The sequence below is a fragment of the Aedes aegypti genome, chromosome 3 (assembly GCF_002204515.2).
Source record: "Aedes aegypti strain LVP_AGWG chromosome 3, AaegL5.0 Primary Assembly, whole genome shotgun sequence".
Classification (NCBI taxonomy): Eukaryota; Metazoa; Arthropoda; class Insecta; order Diptera; family Culicidae; genus Aedes; species Aedes aegypti.
In genome coordinates, this window is record NC_035109.1 from 164,049,031 (window position 1) to 164,072,117 (window position 23,087).

The 23,087-nt window shown below is 40.8% G+C and overlaps 1 protein-coding gene and 1 long non-coding RNA gene across 3 annotated transcripts in view; both read right to left on the minus strand.

Annotated features, from left to right (window-relative positions):
• Nucleotides 1-496: 496 nt before the first annotated feature.
• The window catches only part of LOC5578431, a 39,855-nt gene continuing 17,264 nt past the window's right edge, over nt 497-23,087 (minus strand). For both annotated transcript variants that reach the window (XM_021849034.1, XM_021849035.1), the window contains exons 2-7: nt 12,440-12,561; nt 12,252-12,373; nt 11,837-12,186; nt 5,891-6,108; nt 5,180-5,319; nt 497-771 (exon numbers count right to left, since the gene is read on the minus strand). In XM_021849034.1, the coding sequence (XP_021704726.1) occupies nt 671-771; nt 5,180-5,319; nt 5,891-6,108; nt 11,837-12,186; nt 12,252-12,373; nt 12,440-12,561 (1,053 nt within the window). In that variant the 3' untranslated portion in view covers nt 497-670. The remainder of the gene's footprint in view (nt 772-5,179; nt 5,320-5,890; nt 6,109-11,836; nt 12,187-12,251; nt 12,374-12,439; nt 12,562-23,087) is intronic.
• LOC110677747 lies at nt 1,362-2,271 on the minus strand. Its single transcript, XR_002501164.1, has 2 exons — nt 1,765-2,271; nt 1,362-1,702 (listed from the first exon to the last, which is right to left on the minus strand). It is a non-coding gene; the product is annotated as an uncharacterized LOC110677747 (long non-coding RNA).

Sequence of the window (23,087 nt, forward strand, 5' to 3'; positions counted from 1 at the left end):
GAATTTTCTGACAAAAAATAATGCACGTTTTTTTATCAAATTTCAATATAATGCTTCATATTATAATGGGGCCTTCCTTAGCCGAGTGGTTAGAGTCCGCGGCTACAAAGCATGCTGAAGGTGTCTGGGTTCGAATCCCGGTCGGTCCAGGATCTTTTCGTAATAGAAATTTCCTTGACTTCCCTGGGCATAAAGTATCATCGTACCTGCCACACGATATACGAACGCGAAAATGGCAAGTTTGGCAAAGAAAGCTCTCAATTAATAACTGTCATAAGAACACTAAGCTGAGAAGCAGGCTCTGTCCCAGTGAGGACGTTAATGCCAAAATGAAGAAGAAGATTATAATGCTGATTAAAAAGATTTGAATACATTTTAATTTATCTTAAAAAAAGTCCCACAAAATCTCTTAATATGTAAAAATGAAGCATACCCTGGATGGTTTGAATTTGTCAAATTAGAAACCAATAGATAAACATAAACAACAGTATGGGCGTTTTGAATTTTCATTATTATCCTTTATTATGAAATTATTCGCCTCTCGTTTGAATTTAAAATTCAATGTTAAAAATATTGGAATTCATAATTGACAGTTGCGCATATATCCCTGTATTGTCATTATCACATATGTTCCCAAGCATAGCAAATACCACTGATGAATCGGAAGAAATTACATGGGGTCCATTCCAAATCGCTGGTGAAGCTTGTACATTTCATACACCATCGCAGCAAACTCCCGGTCCAGCCTAGCTCCTCCTCGCGTCATCGCGTAAGGGTATGCGAAATACCGAATGATTCCGTCAAATACGGTTCGAAACGAAATTCCGCGGAATTCCACGGAACTCGCACAGGCGAAATTTGTATTTTGCTATTTCGTTTCGTTTCGACAAATTGTTAAAACATTTCCACGGAAAATTGAAAACAAACGGAATAAAACGGAATTTCGCGAAATTCAAGTTTAATTTCGAACAAAAAAAAGGCAAAGCGTTCGCTTCTACTCATAGCTACAGTCAAAAATGGGTCCGTATTACGGATTAAATCGACTCATATCAGGGATCAGAACACTATAACAGCAAATTATCTGCGAGGCAAACGAATGGTGTGCAAGTTAAAGCATACACGCAGAAATAAAAGCAATCTAAATAGCTTAATTATCATACTAAAACCATATTTGATCTATTCACCCCTTGTCATGCATTTTTTGCCAATATACGTTGCTAGTATAAACGGCTTTTATTCAAACTTACGCATATTCAGCAATTATATGCTCGGATCTTAAAAGCCTGATAATTCCGATTAAGCATAAATGAAGCATATTTTTTATTTACAAACAAAAAATCAATGGGATCGAAACAGAAACGAACAAGGAGAAACATGTTTATTTGTCCCAGCTGTATTTAATGTATAATATATGAAGAAAAGTGCACGCCATCGTTTCGTTTCCTCTGTACTTTACTCACTAGCATGTGCAAGGAGTTGCCGTCATTGAATGATTTCTTGGCGAACAGCATTCTGATCCTGATTTGGCTGGAAAAAACGGAACTTATCGTGGATGATCCGTTATGCCTAATAGTTTGGTTCATCTTTTGCAGTTGATGTTAATAATCCCGATCAAGCCTTAAATGCTTCAACAACCAGCTCGATGGATACGTTGAAGTTTGTTTCTGCTCTTGAATCTCCGAATCAGCTCCGTTTCCTGCTTCTGCAAAAGGATGTATAAGTTTGAAAAAAAAAAACACAATATGATGATTGAGATCAACTCACCTTTAGCATTAGAAAGATCGCTGTATATCACAATTTTCTCTCCCTGAAGCTAGCAAAAACTTGGAGCAGCCGTTGAACATGGTGCTGTTACTGAAATAACATCACTAAGTTGCAAGAGTAACATTGGCATCACAAAATTCAAGCAAAAATATACATTTTGGAAATGCATTGAAAGGTATAAACTTAAAGATGGTGATGCTTATTCTTTATGATTTGCAATGGTTATACAAAAAGAATAGCATGAATGTAATAAAAAGCACTCTAATTAGTATTTTCCGTTTTCTCCGTGTACGTTTTGGCGTTTCTTCAGGAATCGTCTTAATATCTTAGATACATATCTGGTCGGTGTTCAGACAGACTGAACCAAGTGTTTTTTCATGGTTTCAGAAAAACGTTTCCCAGGCATGCGAAATATCCAAATTTTTGTGTTATTTGCTGTAATAATGGAACTTATCTATTTGATGATACATCTGTATAAAAATAGCATAGGAAAAATCACATTCAATTGAGTCCTTAACGTATCTTTAGAACGCCAAAATATCATCTAGTCCGGTCTGTCTGAACACCGACCAACTGTGGTATGGGTTTCAATGCCCCACAAATATGAATCGACGCTTCTAGGCATATGTATGAAATTTTATATCCTACGAATGGAACAAAAGTGTTTAAGCATGTTATAGTTGATTGCGATGCTGTATAGATTTATGGTTCGCGTAGGTAAAATAGGTTCTGCGTAATTGCTACTCTATTTGATGAGATATTCTCCGTTTAATCCAACTTTGATCCATATCTGTGTGCTATCCATAACTGTTGGATGACTGTAGTATTGACTAGTCCGCAGCAGAGTGGATCTAGATAAGAATGGCGTCAATGTCAAAATTGGAACAGCGACGAACTGTCATTTCCATACAAATCCGCGTTCTAATCGAGCAGGAGACCTGTCAAAACTGGAACATGACGTCACTCTTATTTACAGGCACTCTAGTCCGCAGGATATGATAAACTGCACTGCCGTTGTAAAGTTTCCAAAAACGCCAATTTGTCCTAAATTCCTCGCGGCGAATAACCCAGGAAAGGAACAACTGCGTTTGATGAACTACCGCAAGCAAAATCACGGTTTCCTCCGGGAAACATCGCGTGTTCTTTTGAGCAAATCCGTTAATATATCGCAATAATTGTTTGTACACAAATGTCAAAAAAGCTGCGGAGCGTGAGTCCCTGATGTTCTGAATTTGCTCAGGTGGTGCAGATTATTGATGCGCGCGCACTTTTAACACAGTATAAGAACAGCTCTCCCAAACCAACGCGATTATTTCCGCGATGGCGACAAAAATACAAACGGTGACAAAAAATAGCCGCGATTTCGATGTTGTTTCATAAAACTCTACATGTAGCAGCGAAATCGCAGCGATGGTTTGTCGCTGTCGCCGTAAAAAATCGCGTTGTTTTGGGTGATCCAAAGCCATACCTTAAATCTTCAAGAGCACAAATCTAAAGAACCAGACGTCCATTCAAGCTGAAAACTCTATCAATTGGTTACTCGATGGCCAATCGATCAAGTGTTCAGCTTGAACCGCTGTCGAGTTCGTTAAATTTTTGCTCTTGAAATTCTGAGGTATGCCTTCGATTTATATTCACCTTAAAAAAGGTAGATGCGTACATTATTTTATATCGAAAAGTGAATCCAGGTTTATTCACGCTGTACCACACCACCAACTCCTCTCTCCTCTTATAACGTGACATAATTTCCTCACGACCCCCAATCAAAAAAAAATGCGAATATTGATAATATATCATAACAAGTATTAGAAGCCAAATGCCGCAAGGCAAAAGTCTTAACCTTTTCAATACCGACATCAAGTTTCAAAATTCTCTAGTTTCGCCAAATCAGTTATAAATTTGATTCATGCATTGCATGCACCATCAAAATTGGTTCCGGATATAGATTCAAGTTTGCTGGGGTACCTAGGGTATTTCACAAAGGAAAAGCGCAACATTTTTTTTTTTTTTTTGATTTTCGCACATCTAAATCCCGAGAAAAAAAATGAGCCATACATTAAATTTAGCTCATTGAAAGACGGATTGTCTGAACGAACATGGGTGAACTTGTCAGCCTTATTTGTGGTTCCTCTATGCTATGTAGTCCAGATTCAAAACATTTTTTTCGAAATTTTCAAATATTTTTTACAATACTCTCGAGGCTCAAAATTTAGTGAAAATGTGATTTTGGACTACTAGTTTTAAACAAAGAATCTGAAAATGAGATAATATCAACAATCCTTAATTCTTCCAGAAATCGTCCAGAAATTCCTTCACAGATTTTGGAATAGGATCATTTCTCCAGTATTTGCTTTTCAAAATAATAGAAATGCCCTCAGTATTTTCTACAAGGTTTACTCTAAAAGTTTGCTTTCGTCCAAATTTGATCCCTCCAAGAATTAATTCACAGTTTATTCAAGGCTTTTCCAGAAATTTATTAGGAACTTCTAAATTTACACCAACAGGCAATCCTGGTTAAGTTGCTGCCGCAATATCTCTTGGAGTTTATTACTTTTGCAGTTCTTTTAAATTTATCTTGATTGATTTCTTAGGTATGTGTTGATGGATTCTTTAAAAATTAATTTAATTCAATAATCCAGCAAATACTAAAGCAAATATTCCAATGATTCCTCTGTTCTACTTATTTATCTTCTTCTTTCTGGCGTTTCTTTCTGGCGTTATGTTCCAACTGGGACAGAGTCTGCTTCTCAGTTTAGTGTTTTCATGATCACTTATCGACTTGTGTCCCCTATCTCATTCATTCATGCCACAAAGCATACAGTACAGTAAAAAAAATGAATATTATTATTCCATGTTTTATGGTATATATTAGCATACCATCACATCCACATGATTAAAAAAATTGTAAGGCATTTCTAAAAATCAAATTAATTTTAGGCTACTCTCGATATTTTTGAGATTGTTTTAAATGTTTGTAACTGCTTTTCGACAACATTTAAATTAAACCCACTCATTGCCTTGTGTGAATGTCAGATATGTTGAAATGAAACCATATAAAGTTATTAAGAAAATTTCAAACAAACAGAAAAGAGTCTTACCAAAACATGTAAGGATTCCGCTAGGCAACACTAAGGTTTCCATATGGTAGAGGATTTAAAAATACGTTTTTATGCCTATGGTCAAATTTCCAGCTTTTGACAAGAAAAAAAAACTTAAACGTGTATTCCGCGAAACAAATTTAAAAATTTCGTTTCGTTTCGAAAAATTCCGTGAGATATTTGATTTCGTATCGAGTTACACGAAACATTTTAAAATTTCGTTTCGTTTCGTCATTATCAGCGCAAGATATTCCGCGTATCGTTTCGTTTCGTATCGACATGGAAAAAATCCATATCGCATACCCTTATCATCGCGTCCTTCACAGTTTCCTCAATAGTCCATTGTTCCATCTCGAAGATGTTCTCCATCGGCTCGTGCAGAATCATCAGGAAGCTAGTTGCGATTAGGAATCCATACATATAATAGCGGGTGAATTCTCTCAGAAAGGACTCATAGCTGTGCGGTGTCCACCCCCGGAACATGAAAACAGAGAAATGGTCAATCACGAGAATGGCATAAATGATAATAAACGGTATCAAATACGCGAACAGCAACAGCTGCAATCTCGACAGCCGGAGAACAGATGCAGTTGTCATACCTCACAAGGCATCGCCGCACAGTGGTCCGGATTTTGAAATTGATGGCAAAAATTGCAAATTCCTAATATTTTAGTATTTTCGGTCTAGGTATGTGTTGTGGAACATGTTGAAGGGTTGTAATAGTAGTTTACGGAACAAGTTGCAGAATGATGATTTTTACAGCACGAGTCGTATTTTTATCCTACGAGGCTTGCCGGCTCTCAGCTTTTTCGAAAAACGTTTGTTTAGGCAAACTTATTATTTTATAATTATTTGATATAATTGCATCCGGTAATACTGAATCTAGGCAAGATTAAGTTAGTTAGTGATTTTGTATTATATCTTGAAAACTTGCTAAGAAATTAGGTTTTTGCCATCTATTTAAAAAACCGGACCTCTGTGCGCGGCCGGTTCGCTCGATTGGATTTATCAACGCAATGCTTCCTCACCTGTAATGCTGTGGCAAATCGTCCGGATTGGCCTTGATAATACTGCAAAGCGTTTGCACCAGCTCGTCGTGGTAGGTTCTGAATATCGTTTCGAAGTGCTTCTGCCGCACGTCGTATCCCGTGGAGTTGGCCATGAAGGTGGCAAAATCGATCATCGGCGAAGCGTACCGGAGCGTTTGGAAATCGAACATCATCGCATGAGTTGGTTTGCCGGGAGCCTGTGTGGCAACAATGTGGCACATTTCAATTCAATTCAGTAGGGTTGATTACAGGTGGTTATTAAGCGAAGTGTGGGTTGGATTAGCAATGGATTAGTGGGATGCAGGTGTCCAGGGTATTGTGTCACTTTTGTGATGAAATTTTCGAAAATTTGTTTTCAATTATTGCACTATGGGGATACAAGCTTGGGCCGTATATTTCAATTGAGGCTAATAGGTCGGCCGAGGTCTAAATTCGTCAGTTCATTTCTCGTTACGGTCGATTTAAACCATATTTTAGTGGCTATTGTTCAAAGTTTTCAAAATGATTTGCAACGAACGACGAAACTAAGTTTTGTACATACAAATAAAAATCGATAGGCAGCATATATTAATACGCGAAAATGAATGTTATTTTGTCTAGTTTCCATGTACACCCGATTCTGTTTTTGCACGGGGGATGCGTACCGTGCAAAACAGTTTTCAGTTCAAAATTTCAAAAACCGTACAAAAAAGAAACACCATTTCTCGACGTTTTATGCAAAAATAAGGTTTTGGCGGAAAAAAATGTATGGAAACTTTTTTTGCACGGCCGTGTAAAAAAAATCCGTGCAAAAACAGAATCGGGTGTATGTATATCCAAAAATAAATTTTTATTCTCTTTCTTGACTGGAAGACCCATTTTCATATGAAAAAAATTTTTTTGGCTGAATGATGATATTTGGCTGAATGCTATTTGGCCGAATCAAGAACAAAACAAAACATTTTTTTTCAACACTGATGTGTAGGATTCACAAGTGTTGCCCAATAACTGATCTGCAGTGGCGTAGCTACGGGGTTTTGGGGCCCGGTGCGGAGTTCAATTTAGGGGCCCTCTAAATTAAGATCAACACCGTCTAAGTGTATGGCGCAAATGTGAAATCGACTGTTGAAATAGACGAGAACAAATAGCTTTTGTAAAATTATGACTAAAGTGGCGGAACTTATGTTGATATGTTGTTTTAGTAGTTTAATGGCGCAAATGTCAATCAATTAGCCGACAGTTCTTCTTTGCTTAATTTTTGTTCAGAAATAAATTAGTTTACTGTGAATTGTAAAAGGGACTTCCATTAAAATTCTTCAGGACTTAATTTTGGGATTTTTATCACCTTCCACACTTAAAATATTTTACCGGAATACGTGAATTTCACCGTAATCTCAACAGCTGAACAGTTCGGTAAAATAAAACAACGTAATTCCGTTGAAATTTAACAGATTCTGGTGAAATTTTACCGAGAACAGTAGAAATTTACCGTACTCCGTTATTTTATTTAATCGATCTTTTCAGCTGTTGAGATTACGGTGAAACTCACGGATTCCTGTTGAATAATTTAAGTGTCCTAAAGATACCGTTTCAGATACTATCGAAAAATCAATTTTTCACCATTAGCGCACCGCTAGTTTTGAATTCTGCGATCACCATCAGAAAGCTGAGGAAAAATTGCGTAAGATAGGCTACAAAAACTAGGTGAGCAAAGGTATTTACACTATGATATGAACGATTTTCTAAATCATGTTCTACTATTTTGACCTACATGTACAACAAAAAAAAAACAAGTTTTCAATCGTTGGTGTATTATTTGAGACAGATGAAGAATAGAAGTATTAATTTGAGTAAAAAAAAATCTGGCAGCCATCTTGAATTTTGACGCCATCTTGGTTTTAAGTAGAAGAATAAGTTTTCACCTTGTTAGCACTCAACATCTTGAATTTCAATGCTACCGTTACACTTATTCTTCTTCTTGGTCTTCTTTTTCCACACGTTACGTCCCTACTGGAACAGAGCCAGCCCTTCAGCTTAACCAGTTTTAAAAACAAATAATCAAATAGGATTTTTAACGCTTATTTGCTACCTGAATGATTCTTCTGCATATCTTCGAGTTGTAAAATAGCATTATTTCTTTCATTTATTTGGTCTAAAACCATTGATACAAATGAACAATCAGTTGAACTGCTGAGATAAGATAAGAAAGAAAGAATCTGATTGTTTTTTTTAACGGAGGCCTTATAATTCAACATGATGAGCACTGAGATGGTAAAAAATCATGCAACTGCTAAAAACCAAGATGGCGTTCGAAAGCCAAGATGGCCGCCAGTTTTTCTAACCTCGACATGATACACCTGCGTTTCGGCATTACGTCCACATTAGAACAAAACCTGCTTCTCATCATTCAAATTCGCTATTTTTCACATGCATGTTGGGCGGCACTAAAAACGATACTTTATGGCTTAGAAAATCAAGGATGTTTTTTGCTTCAAAATTTAAGACTTTCATTATAAATTAATGCACTTTTGTCAATGTTTTATGTTAGAACTACAGATATTACCACAAGGCATACTAATGTCCCGACACGCAATCTATAAACTTCATACAATGAACAACAATGCATAGGGTAAAAAAATGTTTGTTTAATACAATCAATGTTTTTTGACGGTTTTTATTTATTGAATTTATTTATTCATTATTACTGAATTCAAAGATATGTCGAATAATTATTCTGTTGTCAGAAATCGCATAAAAAAGAAAATTCCTGTTTAATAACCTGGATTTATAACTAATAAAGCTGAGTATCAGGCTCGGTTCCAGTAGAGACGTAACGTCAGTAAAATGAAGAATAATAAAAAGAAGAGTATACGTAACCTTTTTTAATTGGTAGCCTCTAAATTCGACATGCTGAGTGCTATCAAGGTGAAAAATTAATTCTACTACCTAAAATCAAGATGGCGTCAAAATCCAAGATGGCCGCCAGATTTTTTCACTAAATATAATATTCTTATTCTTTACTCGACTCGAATAAAACACCAAAGGTTGAAAACTTGTTTCTTGTTGTTGTACAAAAAATGATGTTTGTATTGATTGCACTCGCCATATACGTCAAAATCGTATAACATGGTTTAGAAAATCGTTTATTTGATAGGGTAAATACCAATGCTCACCTATTTTTTGTAGCCTATCTTACGCAATTTTTCCTCAGCTTTCTGATGGTGATCTCAGAATTCAAAACTAGCGGTGCGCTAATGGTGAAAAATCGATTTTTCTAACAAAATTCAAGATGGCGGCCAAATTCAAAATGGCCGCCAAAATTGTTTCAAGTTTAAATGAAAGCTATATCCTTTCTCTATACGATGCCACTAAGTTTGCTATGTGTTCTAAGCGAAATATGAGACATATCCCGTGAAGAAATACCCAAGATTTATCAAAAAATGGGCTTTTTCGCAAACTGTTCACCTAGCTGGCGTACGAGGGGTCCACCAATTTGAGAAAACAGAAAGGACCACCCTTAAGTTTTATCGAAAACTTGCGATCAGTGACATAAAATTGGAATTCTAACGATGGGTGCCGATGGCGGCCTGGTTTCAGCGAGAATTGCTCAATAGTACAATACAAGCAGTAATAGATAAGAGAGCAAGGGAAAACTACAGAAAAAGTATGACAACATTTACTGCCGAAAAAGATTATTTAAAAAGAGTAGCGGTGAATTTTGATAGCAAGATTACAAAGCCTTTGGCTAAGAAATTTCGGGAATATGGAGTAGATTCGGTTTTCAGCAGTAGGAGCTGTCAACTTAAATCTAGATTAGGATCTAGTTTTTTAGGGGCATTCAGGATGCCGGTTCAGTGTTCGAAAAAAGTAAGGATTTAACTGCTCTAAGGGAAATTTGAAAACCCTAGCAATTTCATCGTATTAAACCATGAAATATGGACATGGGATACGTGAAAGAATTTCGAAAATCAGTTTAACTTCGGCAAAATTGTTCAATAGCTCAAGGGTTATCATTATTCTAGCCAAGAAATTCAGGATTTTGTCAGTAGGGGCGCTAGTGAGCATGAAACATTTGTATCGCAGAACTCAGGATCCTGATCACTTAGAAAAATGGCGTCTTTGGCAAAGTTGTTCGTTTACTCAAGGACTATTATTGATAGAGCAAGTTGATTCAATTTTTTTCCACCAGGCGGCGCTAGTGAGCATAAAACATTTGTTTCGCAAATATCTCAGGAGTCTGATCACTTAAAGAGATGGGTCTTTGGCAGAGTAGTTCAGTAGCTCAAATTCGTTCTTTGTTTTATCCTTAAAGTTCGAGATTTTGTAAAATAATGATAGTCCCTGAGCATCTGAACAACTTTGCCAATGGTGTCTGTCTTAAAAGTCAAGATCCTGCAATAACCGCTAAACAAAAATTTCATGCTCACTAGTGGCAGTATATACTATATCTTGGCTCAATTAATAATAGCCGTTGCGCTACTAAACTACTTTGCCGAAGACACTATCTTTCTAAGTGGTCAGGCTCCTGAGATATTTGCAAAACAAAAAAAATCATGCTCACTAGCACCGTCTAGTGGCAAAATTTTGAAATAACTAGCTCGAACAATGATAGTCCTTAACTTACTAAACAACTTTGCCCAAGACACCATCGTTCTAAATGGTCAGGATCGTGAAATATCTGCAAAACATAAGTAAAATTTCCATGCCCACTAGTGCCACCTAGCGGTCAAATTCCAAATTAAACGAGGTACAATCAGATAGCGCTTCACCTCCAGAACAACTTTACTAAGGACCCCAAATTTCTATATTATCTGGATTTTGAGATATACCGGTTTCAAACCGTGGTTTACTCGAACCGTATATAGTGCGTTAATTATTATACGACTTACATGTACATTTGTTGATTTCACCGTATTATAAAGGGCCATACTGTAAATAAAAATTGTCGTGTATTGTTCTTAAGAAGATTCTTGAGGAATACATTTTGGTTTGGTGGCGATAGATATCTTTGTTGCAAAATAATAGCATATAAATTACAACTGTTGTACAAAGCACAACAGCGCGACAGCCCGTAGCTCAGATATAATTGATTGAAATTTAAGGTACAACTGATATCTGATACTGCGACCTTGAAACTTAATATTGTCTTTCTGATAGCCACAAAAAATCTTGTTGGCTGCAACGAATCACTTTTAGAGCAATAATGAGCATAGACATTTCACGATCGATTTAAACGCCATTTTCTAGATAGCAACAGAAACATCAGATGATTTGACGGTAGCGTAAAATGGCACTACATCATAATATTCAGGATTAAAATAGTAGCGCACAATTTTTGCGGCAACAAAAATCTTCTTAGTGTCACATTATTTATGATGTTTCCATATCAGCATTTGTATTAATTGATTGCATGATACTTTCGATACTAACATTGCTTCGTTTTTATTTGTCTGAAGTATGAAAAAGCAGTAGTCAAAAATGCTCGAGCACACCCGAGCACAAATACCGTCAAGCAACAATACCGTAGAGAATTTACAGTGCATTTAAAAAAAACTGCACTTTAAAATTATTTATTGCGAACGAAAATACCACTACTAAGCCTTTAGCATTTGGTAAAGAATGAAATTCAAAAGCTGACTGGGTGGGGAGACTTTTCGATTAATTTTGTACTTTTGTCATCTGCAAACGCATACATCATTCTATCAGTCGAATCAATCGATTTGATGATCGAATATATGGTCACTGTAATCTCTGTGGCCCTCTCTCAGTAGACGATTTTATAACAGTTGTCAGAAGGTTGTGAGGGAGCAGTTTGATGTATTAGCAGTTTTATAAAATTAGTGATGACAACCACTAGAAGAGCATAATGAAACATTGAATGTTTCTTGGGTTATTTGGGCTAAACAAAAGTCTTATAGTTATTAATACAACAACCATATTTCATACCTTCTCATCGGCGAATTTGAACGCAATGTTGTTCCGCAGGTAGTCTCCGTGGCAAATTACGGCTAATGGTTCCTCCGGTATGACGCATTTCTTCGAATACTCCCAAGGATCGGCCGCCAGTTTTGCCAGTTTTTGCAGGAACTCATCCGGAATGGACTCGTTGAAAATGCTTTCCCGGGTAGCCTTCAGTGCACGCACCGGTCCAGTTTTCATGATTTCCACCCACTTCATGTCGCCCATATCGTTTCCGTAGCGTGCTTCCTTGAATTTGCTAATCATGCTCTCGAACGAATCACGCTGCTGCTCTTTCAAGGCATAGCACTCGCCGTGAAAGCGCCCCAACTCGCGAACTGGAATAACACGGAACAAAAATTTCCACCGGATAAACTCACCGCCAAATTTTGACCTCGCTCACCTGCAAGCAGACAGTAATCCAACGGTAAGTTGACCACCATGGGAGCCATTCGCCATCCTTCCGTTGAATAATCGCTGAGCACCATAACAGCTTCGAAAGGCTTACGATGAGAATAAAAGTATCTGCACGAATGATGAACAATCAGTAAATGTGATTTTGCTGAAACAGAAAACGCACGGGTTTCATACTTGGGATAATGGTCTGCTTTTCCGAGTGCGGGAATGATATCGGTGTAGGCGGTCATTTCGTTTTCGAATAATGTATCGAACTGACATCCGATGTACATCTCTTCGGTGCATTGTGGGGTGATCTGGAAGGAGAAGCATGGATCAAAATTCAACTCAAGTAAGGTTTTCAAAATATAGGGATAGGGTGAAGAATTACGTCGGCACTTGGACCAAAGTCTCAAAATTAGAAATATAAATGGACTTGCTTTCCATTTGAGCCTTAAGAGTTATTTGTCAATACATTATAACGTTTTTGAAAAGATAAGGCATATAAATATAAGATAAATGGTCACTCTGAACTGGATTGACTTTAAGATATGCATAGTCATCATGTCTGGAAATTACAAATCCGAAATCTTCATACAGGTATGCTTTTCAGAGGAAACAATGCCCGAAAATACAGATTTTCAAGAATTTCAACAAAAGTTCGTAGAATTGGATAAACTACTGTGTGGAGGTGTTTTCGATAAGTTTTGGTGCGTTTTTAGGTAGTTATGATTTCTTAACGCTTGAAAATATCCCAAAAACACATAATTGATTTGAAGCATACCTAAATTTACTCCAATTTGACTGAAATTTTGATCAGAAGTTCATTTCGACATGTAAAGTCAAAGTATTGGTTGACTGGGGAGTTTCCAGATATTTTTAAAAATATGAGTAGGTCCTATATATATGTATCTCTGTGGAAAAAATAATCACAAAAAATCGCTCTAAATTATTTTCTCTCTTCCAATTTTTTTGTTAAATAAGTAATTGAATCCGTGTTATTTATATTCTAGCATATTTTTTTTTAAGATAAGCTGAAAATTTTAATTTTGATTGATAAGTTTGAAGTTTTCTGTGGTAAATGCCTCCGTGGGAAAGATATTCATAGAAAATCAAAATTATGTTTCCCATTTTATTTTATTTTTTTTTTTTTTGTAATTTTAATAATGGGACACGTGTTATTAATTATCAATCATTAATTTATCATCGATAAATAAAGGTTGTTTGTTTAATTGATAAATTTGTTTTACTTTAATCCCAATAATAGGTAAGTGAATTATACTCTTAAGTTATGTGCAAAAATGTATATTGAAAATCCAAAACATTTCAATCCACTAATGACGAATTCCATCCAGAATGAGTCGAAAAAAATAAAAATTCCATAGAAAAGTTGATCATTTTGACTCAAGTGTAACTTTTGAAAATAAGAAAAGTGTACTATGAAGAAGTTGTAGTGAACCGTTTTGACTATTGAAAAAAATATACACTGTAAAAATATTTTATTTATTCCCATGAAAAAGTCAAAAATAAAACATAAATTTTAAATAACACAAAAACCTCATTTTTAATATTTTTTAATTTTCACCATAGAATCTTGATAGTAAAAAGATGTTTGGGACAAAGTTTCATGATGGAAAAATTTTTAATAAAAAAGTTTTTCTAAGAACAACTTTCGGTCGATTTTCAAAATTTTGATTTTTTGTCAAAATAAATACTTTTTGATGATACAGTAAGCATCTTGAAATGATTCTAAGCCATGATGATTATATGAATAATTTCTCTAAAAGTAGCCATTTTCGAATAATATCGAGTTTAATGCAAAAAAAAAAATTAAATATTAAAATAGGCCATTTTTATTAGTTATTCGTGTTTCTCCATCAAAGAAAAAAAGTAAGTGGAAAGATATATGGTCTTTACTGTCGAAAACGTATTATTGTTAATGGAGAAACACGAACGACTTATGAAAATGACCTATAAATTTTAAAATAGCAATATTTTTTGCATTGAACTCGATATAATTCGAAAATGGATCCATTGTGTCCAGTTTGCGCTGCGCGAAAGAAAAAAACGAAGTGTGCCTGTGAAAAAAACAAACGCGTCAGTAGTGTTGGATCCGTTGAATCTGTTGCATGCTCCTTGTGGGCGAGCGACGGAATCCGGATCCATTGAGTCCGGTTCGCGTTGCGCGGAAGAAAAAACGAAATGCGCCGGTGAAAAACAAAAAAAAAATACCTTGAACCTGTTGTATGCTCCTGTCGAGCGAGCAACGAAATCAGTATCGTGTCTGGTTTGGATAGTGCGTGTATATGCTCACGTATTCATTTCGAATTAAATATTTATCGTTTACCAAAACGAATCCTTTCCCATATCCAAACTCCCAGTGTTTTCTTGTGGAAGTGCAGAGGACTCCTCGGCTTCTGTAAACCAAGTAACACGTGAACATTTCCCTCCCATTCCCAAATTGACCTGCATTCGGACGCAGCCGGCGCCGGTATTGTTTATTATAATAATAAGAGCACCAGTATTAACACATTGAGAATGATACTGATCCCGAGTAGCGTCTGTTGGTTCCCTGTGTAAGTACAGCTGTTCTTGCAATAACGGAGTAGCAACAGCGGGCGGTCAATCATGCTCATGCTCATGAACTCGATATAATTCGAAAATGGCTAATTCTAGAGAAATTACTCATATAATTATTATGGCTTAGAATCATTTCAAGATGCTTACTGTATCATCAGAACGTATTTATTTTGACAAAAAATCAAAACTTTGAAAATCGATCAAAAGTTGTTCTTAGAAGAAAAATTTTACTAAAAATTTCTCCATCATGAAACTTTGTCCCAAACATTTTTTTACTATAAAGATTCTATGGTGAAAAAAAAAAATAAATGGGGTATTTGTGTATTTTTTTTTATTTTTTGGTTTTTTCTCCCCTTCATTCGTATTGCATTATAACGCAACATTATAGTGACGTCATGCAAACCAAATTGAAGAACATTCAAAGTGTGAATGCAGAGGCAACATAAAATCAGCACACCTACTTTTCGGCTCCATTGCTTTTTAGTTATCTGTCAAACTCTGACTTGTTTTGATTGTTTTACTTTCGTGTCTGCGCCGTCAAGTTTGAAGTAGCATTTCAGCAGTGAATATGTATGAGGTTCCTGCTCTTAAATTTTACCGTATATTACCATGTAAGCATCTCTTAAACATTAATTTTATCTATTTGGATCAAGTACAGAACAGAAACAAGTGCATTAAAAACAATTATACTTGGTTCAGCTTATCAGATGGAGGCAAACAAAGCAATGATCGACGGCCGCGAGGCAAGTTTTTCAGGTCAGTTATGGGGTTCCAATGACACCTGTAAATATCTAGGTAGCCAATATGGCTTCGCGGAGATTCGCCATTATTTATTCACTGTTAGGAAATCACGAAATTGGCAGAGATTCAAGATGTCTTACCTTTCCCGAGCGTTGCTGGTGCACTTGTGGCGAAGCCTGTCTGAGCTGATGGCCACGTGCGGTGTGACGCTCAAACAATGTCGCTCGACCATGATGCTAACTGCTAATGACAGTGCTACCAACATCATACTACGAGAGGGATATGACTTCAACAACATTAAGTCCAATACACACCTCACATCCCCCTTCTTCTCAAAAAAAAAAAAAAAACACATATATATATATATATATATATAAATATATTGTAGAAGATCCATATGAAATACTTAATCCCGATCCTATCAACCAAACTCAATTTGTGTCACCCTAATGCCTTATCAATGTATTTCTTATATACTCACTACCCAGTTAATTTGAGCGAGCGAGATGTAGAGATACGAGAGAAAGTAGGGTCACTCACAATGACCACTAGAAAGGTACATGTAATTATCCGAGCGATCAGGGTCATCGATCGCTCTGATCAATATTTAGTTCAGTTAGTTTCAATCCAACCGCTCAACCCGATAGGTTGATAATATACGGCCGTGCGCGTAAAACCCTAAACCGAATCGTCCTAACGAGTCCGAAACGTTAAGTGCTTGTCCGCGACTTTGATTACAAGGTGGGAAAGCAGATCCCGGTTCGGTGTCCGTATTGCGCCAAGTGATAGTGCTAAACTTGTGCTCTGGTGAAAGAGCAAAGCTAGCGAAGAAGTTCCCCCCCCCCCAATCGTAGCCTCACCGCTGGCCTTCCTAATTGCCGTTTCGATAACGGCGAAGAAAACCCTTCGATCCAGCGTATACAGCCGACTGGCTCGTACATTTGGTCCTTCGAACCGGATCGAAGGATACCCCGGTTAGAAGGTACGGTGTGTGCTAAAGTGCAAGTTTCCTGGTCCGAGTGACCACCTGAAAGTCGGCAAAGAGGCCGTGAAATTTCGCCATTGGTGCCTAGTGATTGCGCCAAGTGCGGTGTGGAATTCTGTGCGCGCCAGATTCCATTTGTTCGACCAAGTGAATAGCCATCATTCCATTTTATGGCTGGTCATTGTACGATCCCCGTGGGAAAGAATAGTGTGCGGACTGGCGCCTATAAGGCATTGTGACTGAGCGTGGCTTGGGTAGAGGCAAAGTGTGCTGTTTTTAGGCTGGTCGAATTGGTTGAAGTGCGGCAAAAATTAGAAGTGTGGTTGCAATTTGATGCGTAAAATACTCCTTGTTTGCGGCAAGGGAGTAGTGATAGGGAGCCACAGTGACCCAAGTGACAGTGCTTGCATCGATCCGCGTCGTAATCCGCGTAATTTCGTCCGCGTCGGGAAGGAGAAATTCGTTGCGTCCGCGTCGGGAAGGAGCAAAACCGTTTTCGTTTCCGCAATCGTTTAGATCGGTGCAAAAATGCCGGACAAGAAAAGTGAGAAGAAGTTGGCCGATTTGCAAATCGTTCGAAAGGGCCTGTTAGTGACTTGTAACGGCGTCGAACAGTTCGTGAAAAACTTCGACGAAGACCGTGATAGTTGCCAGATTTCGGTTCGGCTTGAATCACTAGATAGAGTGTACCGGGACTTTTTGAAAGTGCAAGGTGAAATCGAGAAGTACGATGCGGCTGAACATTTAGACGATCATTTGTGTGAAAGAGCCGCCTTCGAAACCCGTTATTGTGTGGCGAAAGGTTTTCTGCTGTCCAAACGAGCAGTGGACCTCAACCAAACTATGTTCGATGCGACGGTTCACCACCCACCAGCTGCGCATGGCAACTTCCACCTCCGGTTGCCACAGATAGATTTTCCCAAGTTTTCCGGGGATTTCTCGAAGTGGCTGTCCTTTCGAGACACCTACACATCTATGGTGCACTCGAATGTTGATATTCCCACCGTTGCGAAACTGCAGTACCTGATCCAGTCCCTCGAAGGCGAAGCACGCAAGCCGTTCGAGAGCGTAGACATCGAGGCCGACAACTACGCTGCCGTGTGGGACGCCCTACTGAAAAGGTATGATAACCGACGTTTTCTTAAAAGCAGCTTTTCCGTAGCATTTACGACCTCCCGGCGATCAAGAAGGAGTCCGCTGACAACCTCCATGAGCTCGTGGACGAGTTTCAGCGACATGTGAAGGCCCTCGCTAAGCTGAATGAGCCCGTCGAGCATTGGGATACGCCTCTAGTGAATCTTTTGTCCTACAAGCTCGATTCCTCAACTCTCCGTGCCTGGGAGGAAAAGACAAGCCATCAAGAAGACGTCCAGTACAACGATCTCGTCGAGTTTCTGTACCAGCGGGTACGAATCATCAAGTCCGTAGCATCCGATATGTCGCAGCGTTCCCAACCGGTTCAAGCAAAGGTGGCCGGCAGTAGTTCATCCCAGAGAAGCCAGTTTTCCTCCAAGTTCGTCGCCAGTGCAGTTTCAACCGATACCAAGTCGAACGCCCCATCCTGTTTCGCCTGTTCCGAGCGGCATTTCCTGTTCCAGTGCCAAACCTTTGCCAAGATGCCCGTCAGCCAGAGGAGAGAGCTGATTTCCCAAAGAAAGCTATGTTGGAACTGCTTCCGAACCGGTCACCAGGCCAGAAGTTGTAAGTCAAAATTCTCCTGCCGAACATGTCGCGATCGGCACCATACGTTGCTTCACGATCCATCCCAAGTCAAGAGTTCATCCGTCCCAGCTGTAGCATCGAAATCCCATGAAGCGATGCCTGTTCCTTCCACGTTTGTCACCCCCGGACCGTCTTCCACATCCCAACAAGTAAGCATGTCGGTCCAATCCCAGGTCAGCACCGTTCTACTACAGACAGTCGCTCTTCACGTTATCGATGTTCATGGCAAGTCTTTCGAAGCCAGAGCTCTACTAGATTCCGGGTCGATGTCGAACTTCATGTCGACGGAGTTGGCCAATCTGCTTGCTGTTCCTCAGTCCGAAGCCGATGTGTCCGTTGCAGGAATCGGCCAATCCCATTGTAAGTTGAAGCGAGCAGTAAACGCCACAGTCCGGTCTCGTATCGGAACATTCTCCACCAAACTCCGATTCCTCGTCATCGATCATCCCACCGCCAATCTGCCCACCATCCACGTCAAGCTTTCGTCGTGGAACCTTCCGAAGGTTGATTTAGCCGATCCGCAGTTCCATGTTCCAAACAAGATCGACCTTGTCATCGGCGGTGAAGTATACTGGGATCTACACACCGGTAAAAAGCGTTCTCTAGGTCCAGGTCTACCCTATCTCATCGAGACGCACTTTGGTTGGACCTTGTGTGGTTCGACATCCCAAGATTTCAGTGGTTCGGTAGCCTGCCAGTTGTCTACTGCCGATGCCCTGTTAGACTCCACTCTTCAGAGGTTTTGGGAGATCGAGACGATTCCCAAACAACCAGTGCACTCCAATTCCGAAAGGGCTTGCGAAGAGTTCTACGCTGCAACCACGACCAGAGATGAAGTAGGGCGATATATTGTTCGCCTCCCCAGAACCGACAACCCGGATATCGCCTTAGGAGAGTCAGAGTCTATTGCCGAACGCCGATTCCTTGGTTTAGAACGCCGCCTCGATCGAGATGCCAACGTCAAATCCGCCTACCACCAGTTCATGGAGGAATACGAGCGTCTCGGGCACATGAAACAGCTCGACGAACCGGTCAACAATGCAATCCCTCATTGCTATCTGCCGCACCATCCCGTCTTCAAGCTGTCAAGCACCACCACGAAGACAAGGGTAGTATTTGATGCCTCGTGTAAAACGACATCGGGTTATTCCCTCAATGACATCCTCCTTGTTGGGCCTGTCGTGCAGGACGATCTGCTGTCACTCGTCATTCGTTTCTGCTTCCACCGCATCGCCCTGAGTGGCGATATCGAAAAGATGTACCGTCAAGTTCGCCTCCACGATGACGATCAACCCTACCAGCGAATAAAATGGAGAAGTGATACGTCGGAACCCATAGCTACGTACCAATTGCAAACCGTAACTTACGGTACGGCCTCCGCCCCCTACCTCGCCACCAAAACTCTCCAAAGATTGGCGAGTGATGCGGGCAATCATTTTCCCTCCGCTGCAGAGCCAGTATCCAAGGATTTTTATGTCGACGATTTCCTGTCTGGCGCCGACGACGTCGATAGTGCCATCCGTATTCGACGTGATGTTTCTGCTATCCTCGACTCTGCAGGATTGCCAATGAAGAAGTGGGCTTCGAACTCCGTCGAAGTCCTTGAAGACATCCCTCCCGAAGACCGATCAGTGCAGCCATGGCAAGACCTCCAAGATCCGCAGTCCGTTAGCACGCTTGGGCTCATTTGGGAACCGGGAAGCGATATATTCCGATTCAAGGTTCAGTTACCTCTCCCAGCTTCCGTTCTCACCAAGCGTAAGATTATGTCCTACATAGCTCAAATCTTCGACCCGCTAGGGCTAGTAGGACCAACCGTAACGAAGGCGAAGCTTTTCATGCAACGCTTGTGGGCATTGAAAACTCCAAACAGCGAGCGTTACGAATGGGACCAACCGCTACCTCCGAAGCTGCAGCAAGAGTGGAAAGAGTTCCACACTACAATCGATCTCCTCCGTGAAGTGAGAATACCACGATTTGCATCTGTCGTCGACGCAGTCAGCATCCAGCTCCATTTCTTCGCTGATGCGTCTGATAAAGCCTACGGAACGTGTTGCTACGTTCGCGCCCAATCTGCTCAAGAAGTGTCCGTGAAACTCCTAGTGTCGAAGTCGAAACTTTCGCCCCTTTCAGCTCGCCTCACTATAGCAAGACTGGAGCTGTGCGCAGCCCATCTATCCACGCAGCTGTACAAGAAGGTCGCTTCGTCACTCAGAAACGTCCCGCCTGCCTACTTTTGGTCAGATTCCACCACCGTGATCCAGTGGCTCCGATCATCTCCCGGACGTTGGAAAACGTTCGTTGCGAACCGCGTGAGCCAAATCCAATCAAGCACCCCCGTCGACAAGTGGAACCACGTAGCAGGTTCGGACAACCCTGCAGATGATATTTCTCGAGGATTGGACCCGTCCGATCTTCTCACCAAAGCCAGATGGTGGTCTGGCCCATCGTGGCTGAAGTTTTCTCCAGATCATTGGCCTACTGGAGCACTTCCCGCTGTTGAACCGCCAGAAGTCGCCCAAGAGATTCGCAAGGCTCCCGTAGTCGCCATGACCTCCGTCCAAATCACGTTCGCCGAAGAGTTGTTCTCCAGATATTCCAAGTATTCCAAGCTACGCCGTACTATTGCATGGTCCTTACGCTATCTCCAAGGTCTCCGAGACCGTGCGATCGCCCGCCGGCGTAATCCAACAAGCCTGAATGAATCGCCAAAGCTATCAACGCACTGTCAGCCACTCAACTCCGATGAACTCCATTCCGCCGATCGAATCCTTTGTCGTTTGGCACAGCGGGAAAGTTTTCCCGAAGAGCACTCCGATCTTTCCACTGGCGTGCTCGTGTCCAAGTCCAGTCCGTTGAAGTGGTTGAAGGCCTACGTCGACGAGTTCGGATTGATTCGCGTCGGTGGACGCCTCAACAATGCCGATCTACCCGAAAACACCAAGCATCCCATCGTTCTCAGCGCCAAGCATCCGTTGGCCAGATTGCTCACCATGCACTGCCATAAAACTCTGCTCCACGCTGGCCCGCAGCTGATGCTGGCAAGCCTTCGCCAAAGGTTCTGGATCCTCGGTGGACGAAGCCTAGCTAGGAACGTCTACCACCAGTGCATCACCTGCTTTCGAAGCAAACCGAAATTGATTCAGCAAGCCATCGCCGATCTTCCAGCTTCCCGCGTTTCTCCGACGCGTCCTTTCTCCGTTTGTGGCGTAGATTACTGCGGCCCACTGTTTGTCAAGTCACCAGTTAGGAAGCGTGGCCCAACAAAGGTGTATGTGGCCATCTTCATTTGTTTTTCCACACGGGCCGTCCACATAGAGCTCGTGAGCGATTTGACATCAGCTGCGTTTCTTGCCGCACTGCGCCGCCTGGTAGCTCGAAGGGGTAAGATTTCCGAGCTCCACTCCGATAATGCCACCACTTTCAAGGGAGCATCGCACGCCCTTCATCGAGTGTACCAGATGCTGAAGCTGGATGACACGGACCGAAACCGAATCCTCTCATGGTGCGCAGACAACGAAATCCGCTGGAAATTCATCCCACCGCGCGCCCCTCATTTTGGAGGTCTCTGGGAGGCTGCGGTGAAGTCCGCAAAGACCCACCTCCTGAAGGAAATTGGCAATACCAGTTTGTCTTACGAGGACATGCTCACTCTGCTTGCACAGGTGGAAATGTGCCTCAATTCACGCCCACTTACACCAATGTCGTCGGAACCATCAGACCTGGAAGCCCTGACACCTGGTCACTTCCTGGTTGGTTCCAATCTCCAATCAGTACCCGAAGCAACAATTACTGATGTCCCCGAAAACCGGCTCGACTATTTCGAGCAAACCCAGCGCCATCTCCAACGAATCTGGGCACGATGGTACCCAGAATACCTGCAGCAGTTGCAGTCCAGGGCTGTTCAAGGCTGCAAATCTCCAAGTGGCATCAAAATTGGACAACTCGTCGTGGTCAAAGAAGACTGCCTCCCGCCCGCTCAGTGGCCCCTCGGCAAAATCGTCAAGGTCCACCCAGGGAAGGACGGCATCGTCAGAGTGGTCACGTTGAAGACTGCTTCCTCAGACAACGTCATGCGGCCCGTTGCACGGATTGCCCTGCTGCCCATCAGAACCGAACCAAGTCCGTCCGACATCCCCATCGGAGAACATCAGTAGAGCAGTACTAAACTAGCTCGAGGCGCATATCATTTGAAATCAGGTAATTAACGTTTCAATCACCCTAACCCACCCGAATGATCTACCTGGTCTTCTTTTGTTTTTCGGACGTCAACACCGAGGTCAACGCACGCTATGTCTGCCCACTGTCTGCACCGCCCGAGTCTGCATCAACCAAGAATCGTCAGCCTTCGTCTGGTTATCCGATCGACGAGAGACAACAGAGAGTCGAACTGATCCTCTCCAATTACGAGCGAGCAGATGCAGAAGTGTTAGTGTATAAGACAGAAGTTTGTTGAAATAGGCTATTTCAAAGGTGGCCGGAATGTAGAAGATCCATATGAAATACTTAATCCCGATCCTATCAACCAAACTCAATTTGTGTCACCCTAATGCCTTATCAATGTATTTCTTATATACTCACTACCCAGTTAATTTGAGCGAGCGAGATGTAGAGATACGAGAGAAAGTAGGGTCACTCACAATGACCACTAGAAAGGTACATGTAATTATCCGAGCGATCAGGGTCATCGATCGCTCTGATCAATATTTAGTTCAGTTAGTTTCAATCCAACCGCTCAACCCGATAGGTTGATAATATACGGCCGTGCGCGTAAAACCCTAAACCGAATCGTCCTAACGAGTCCGAAACGTTAAG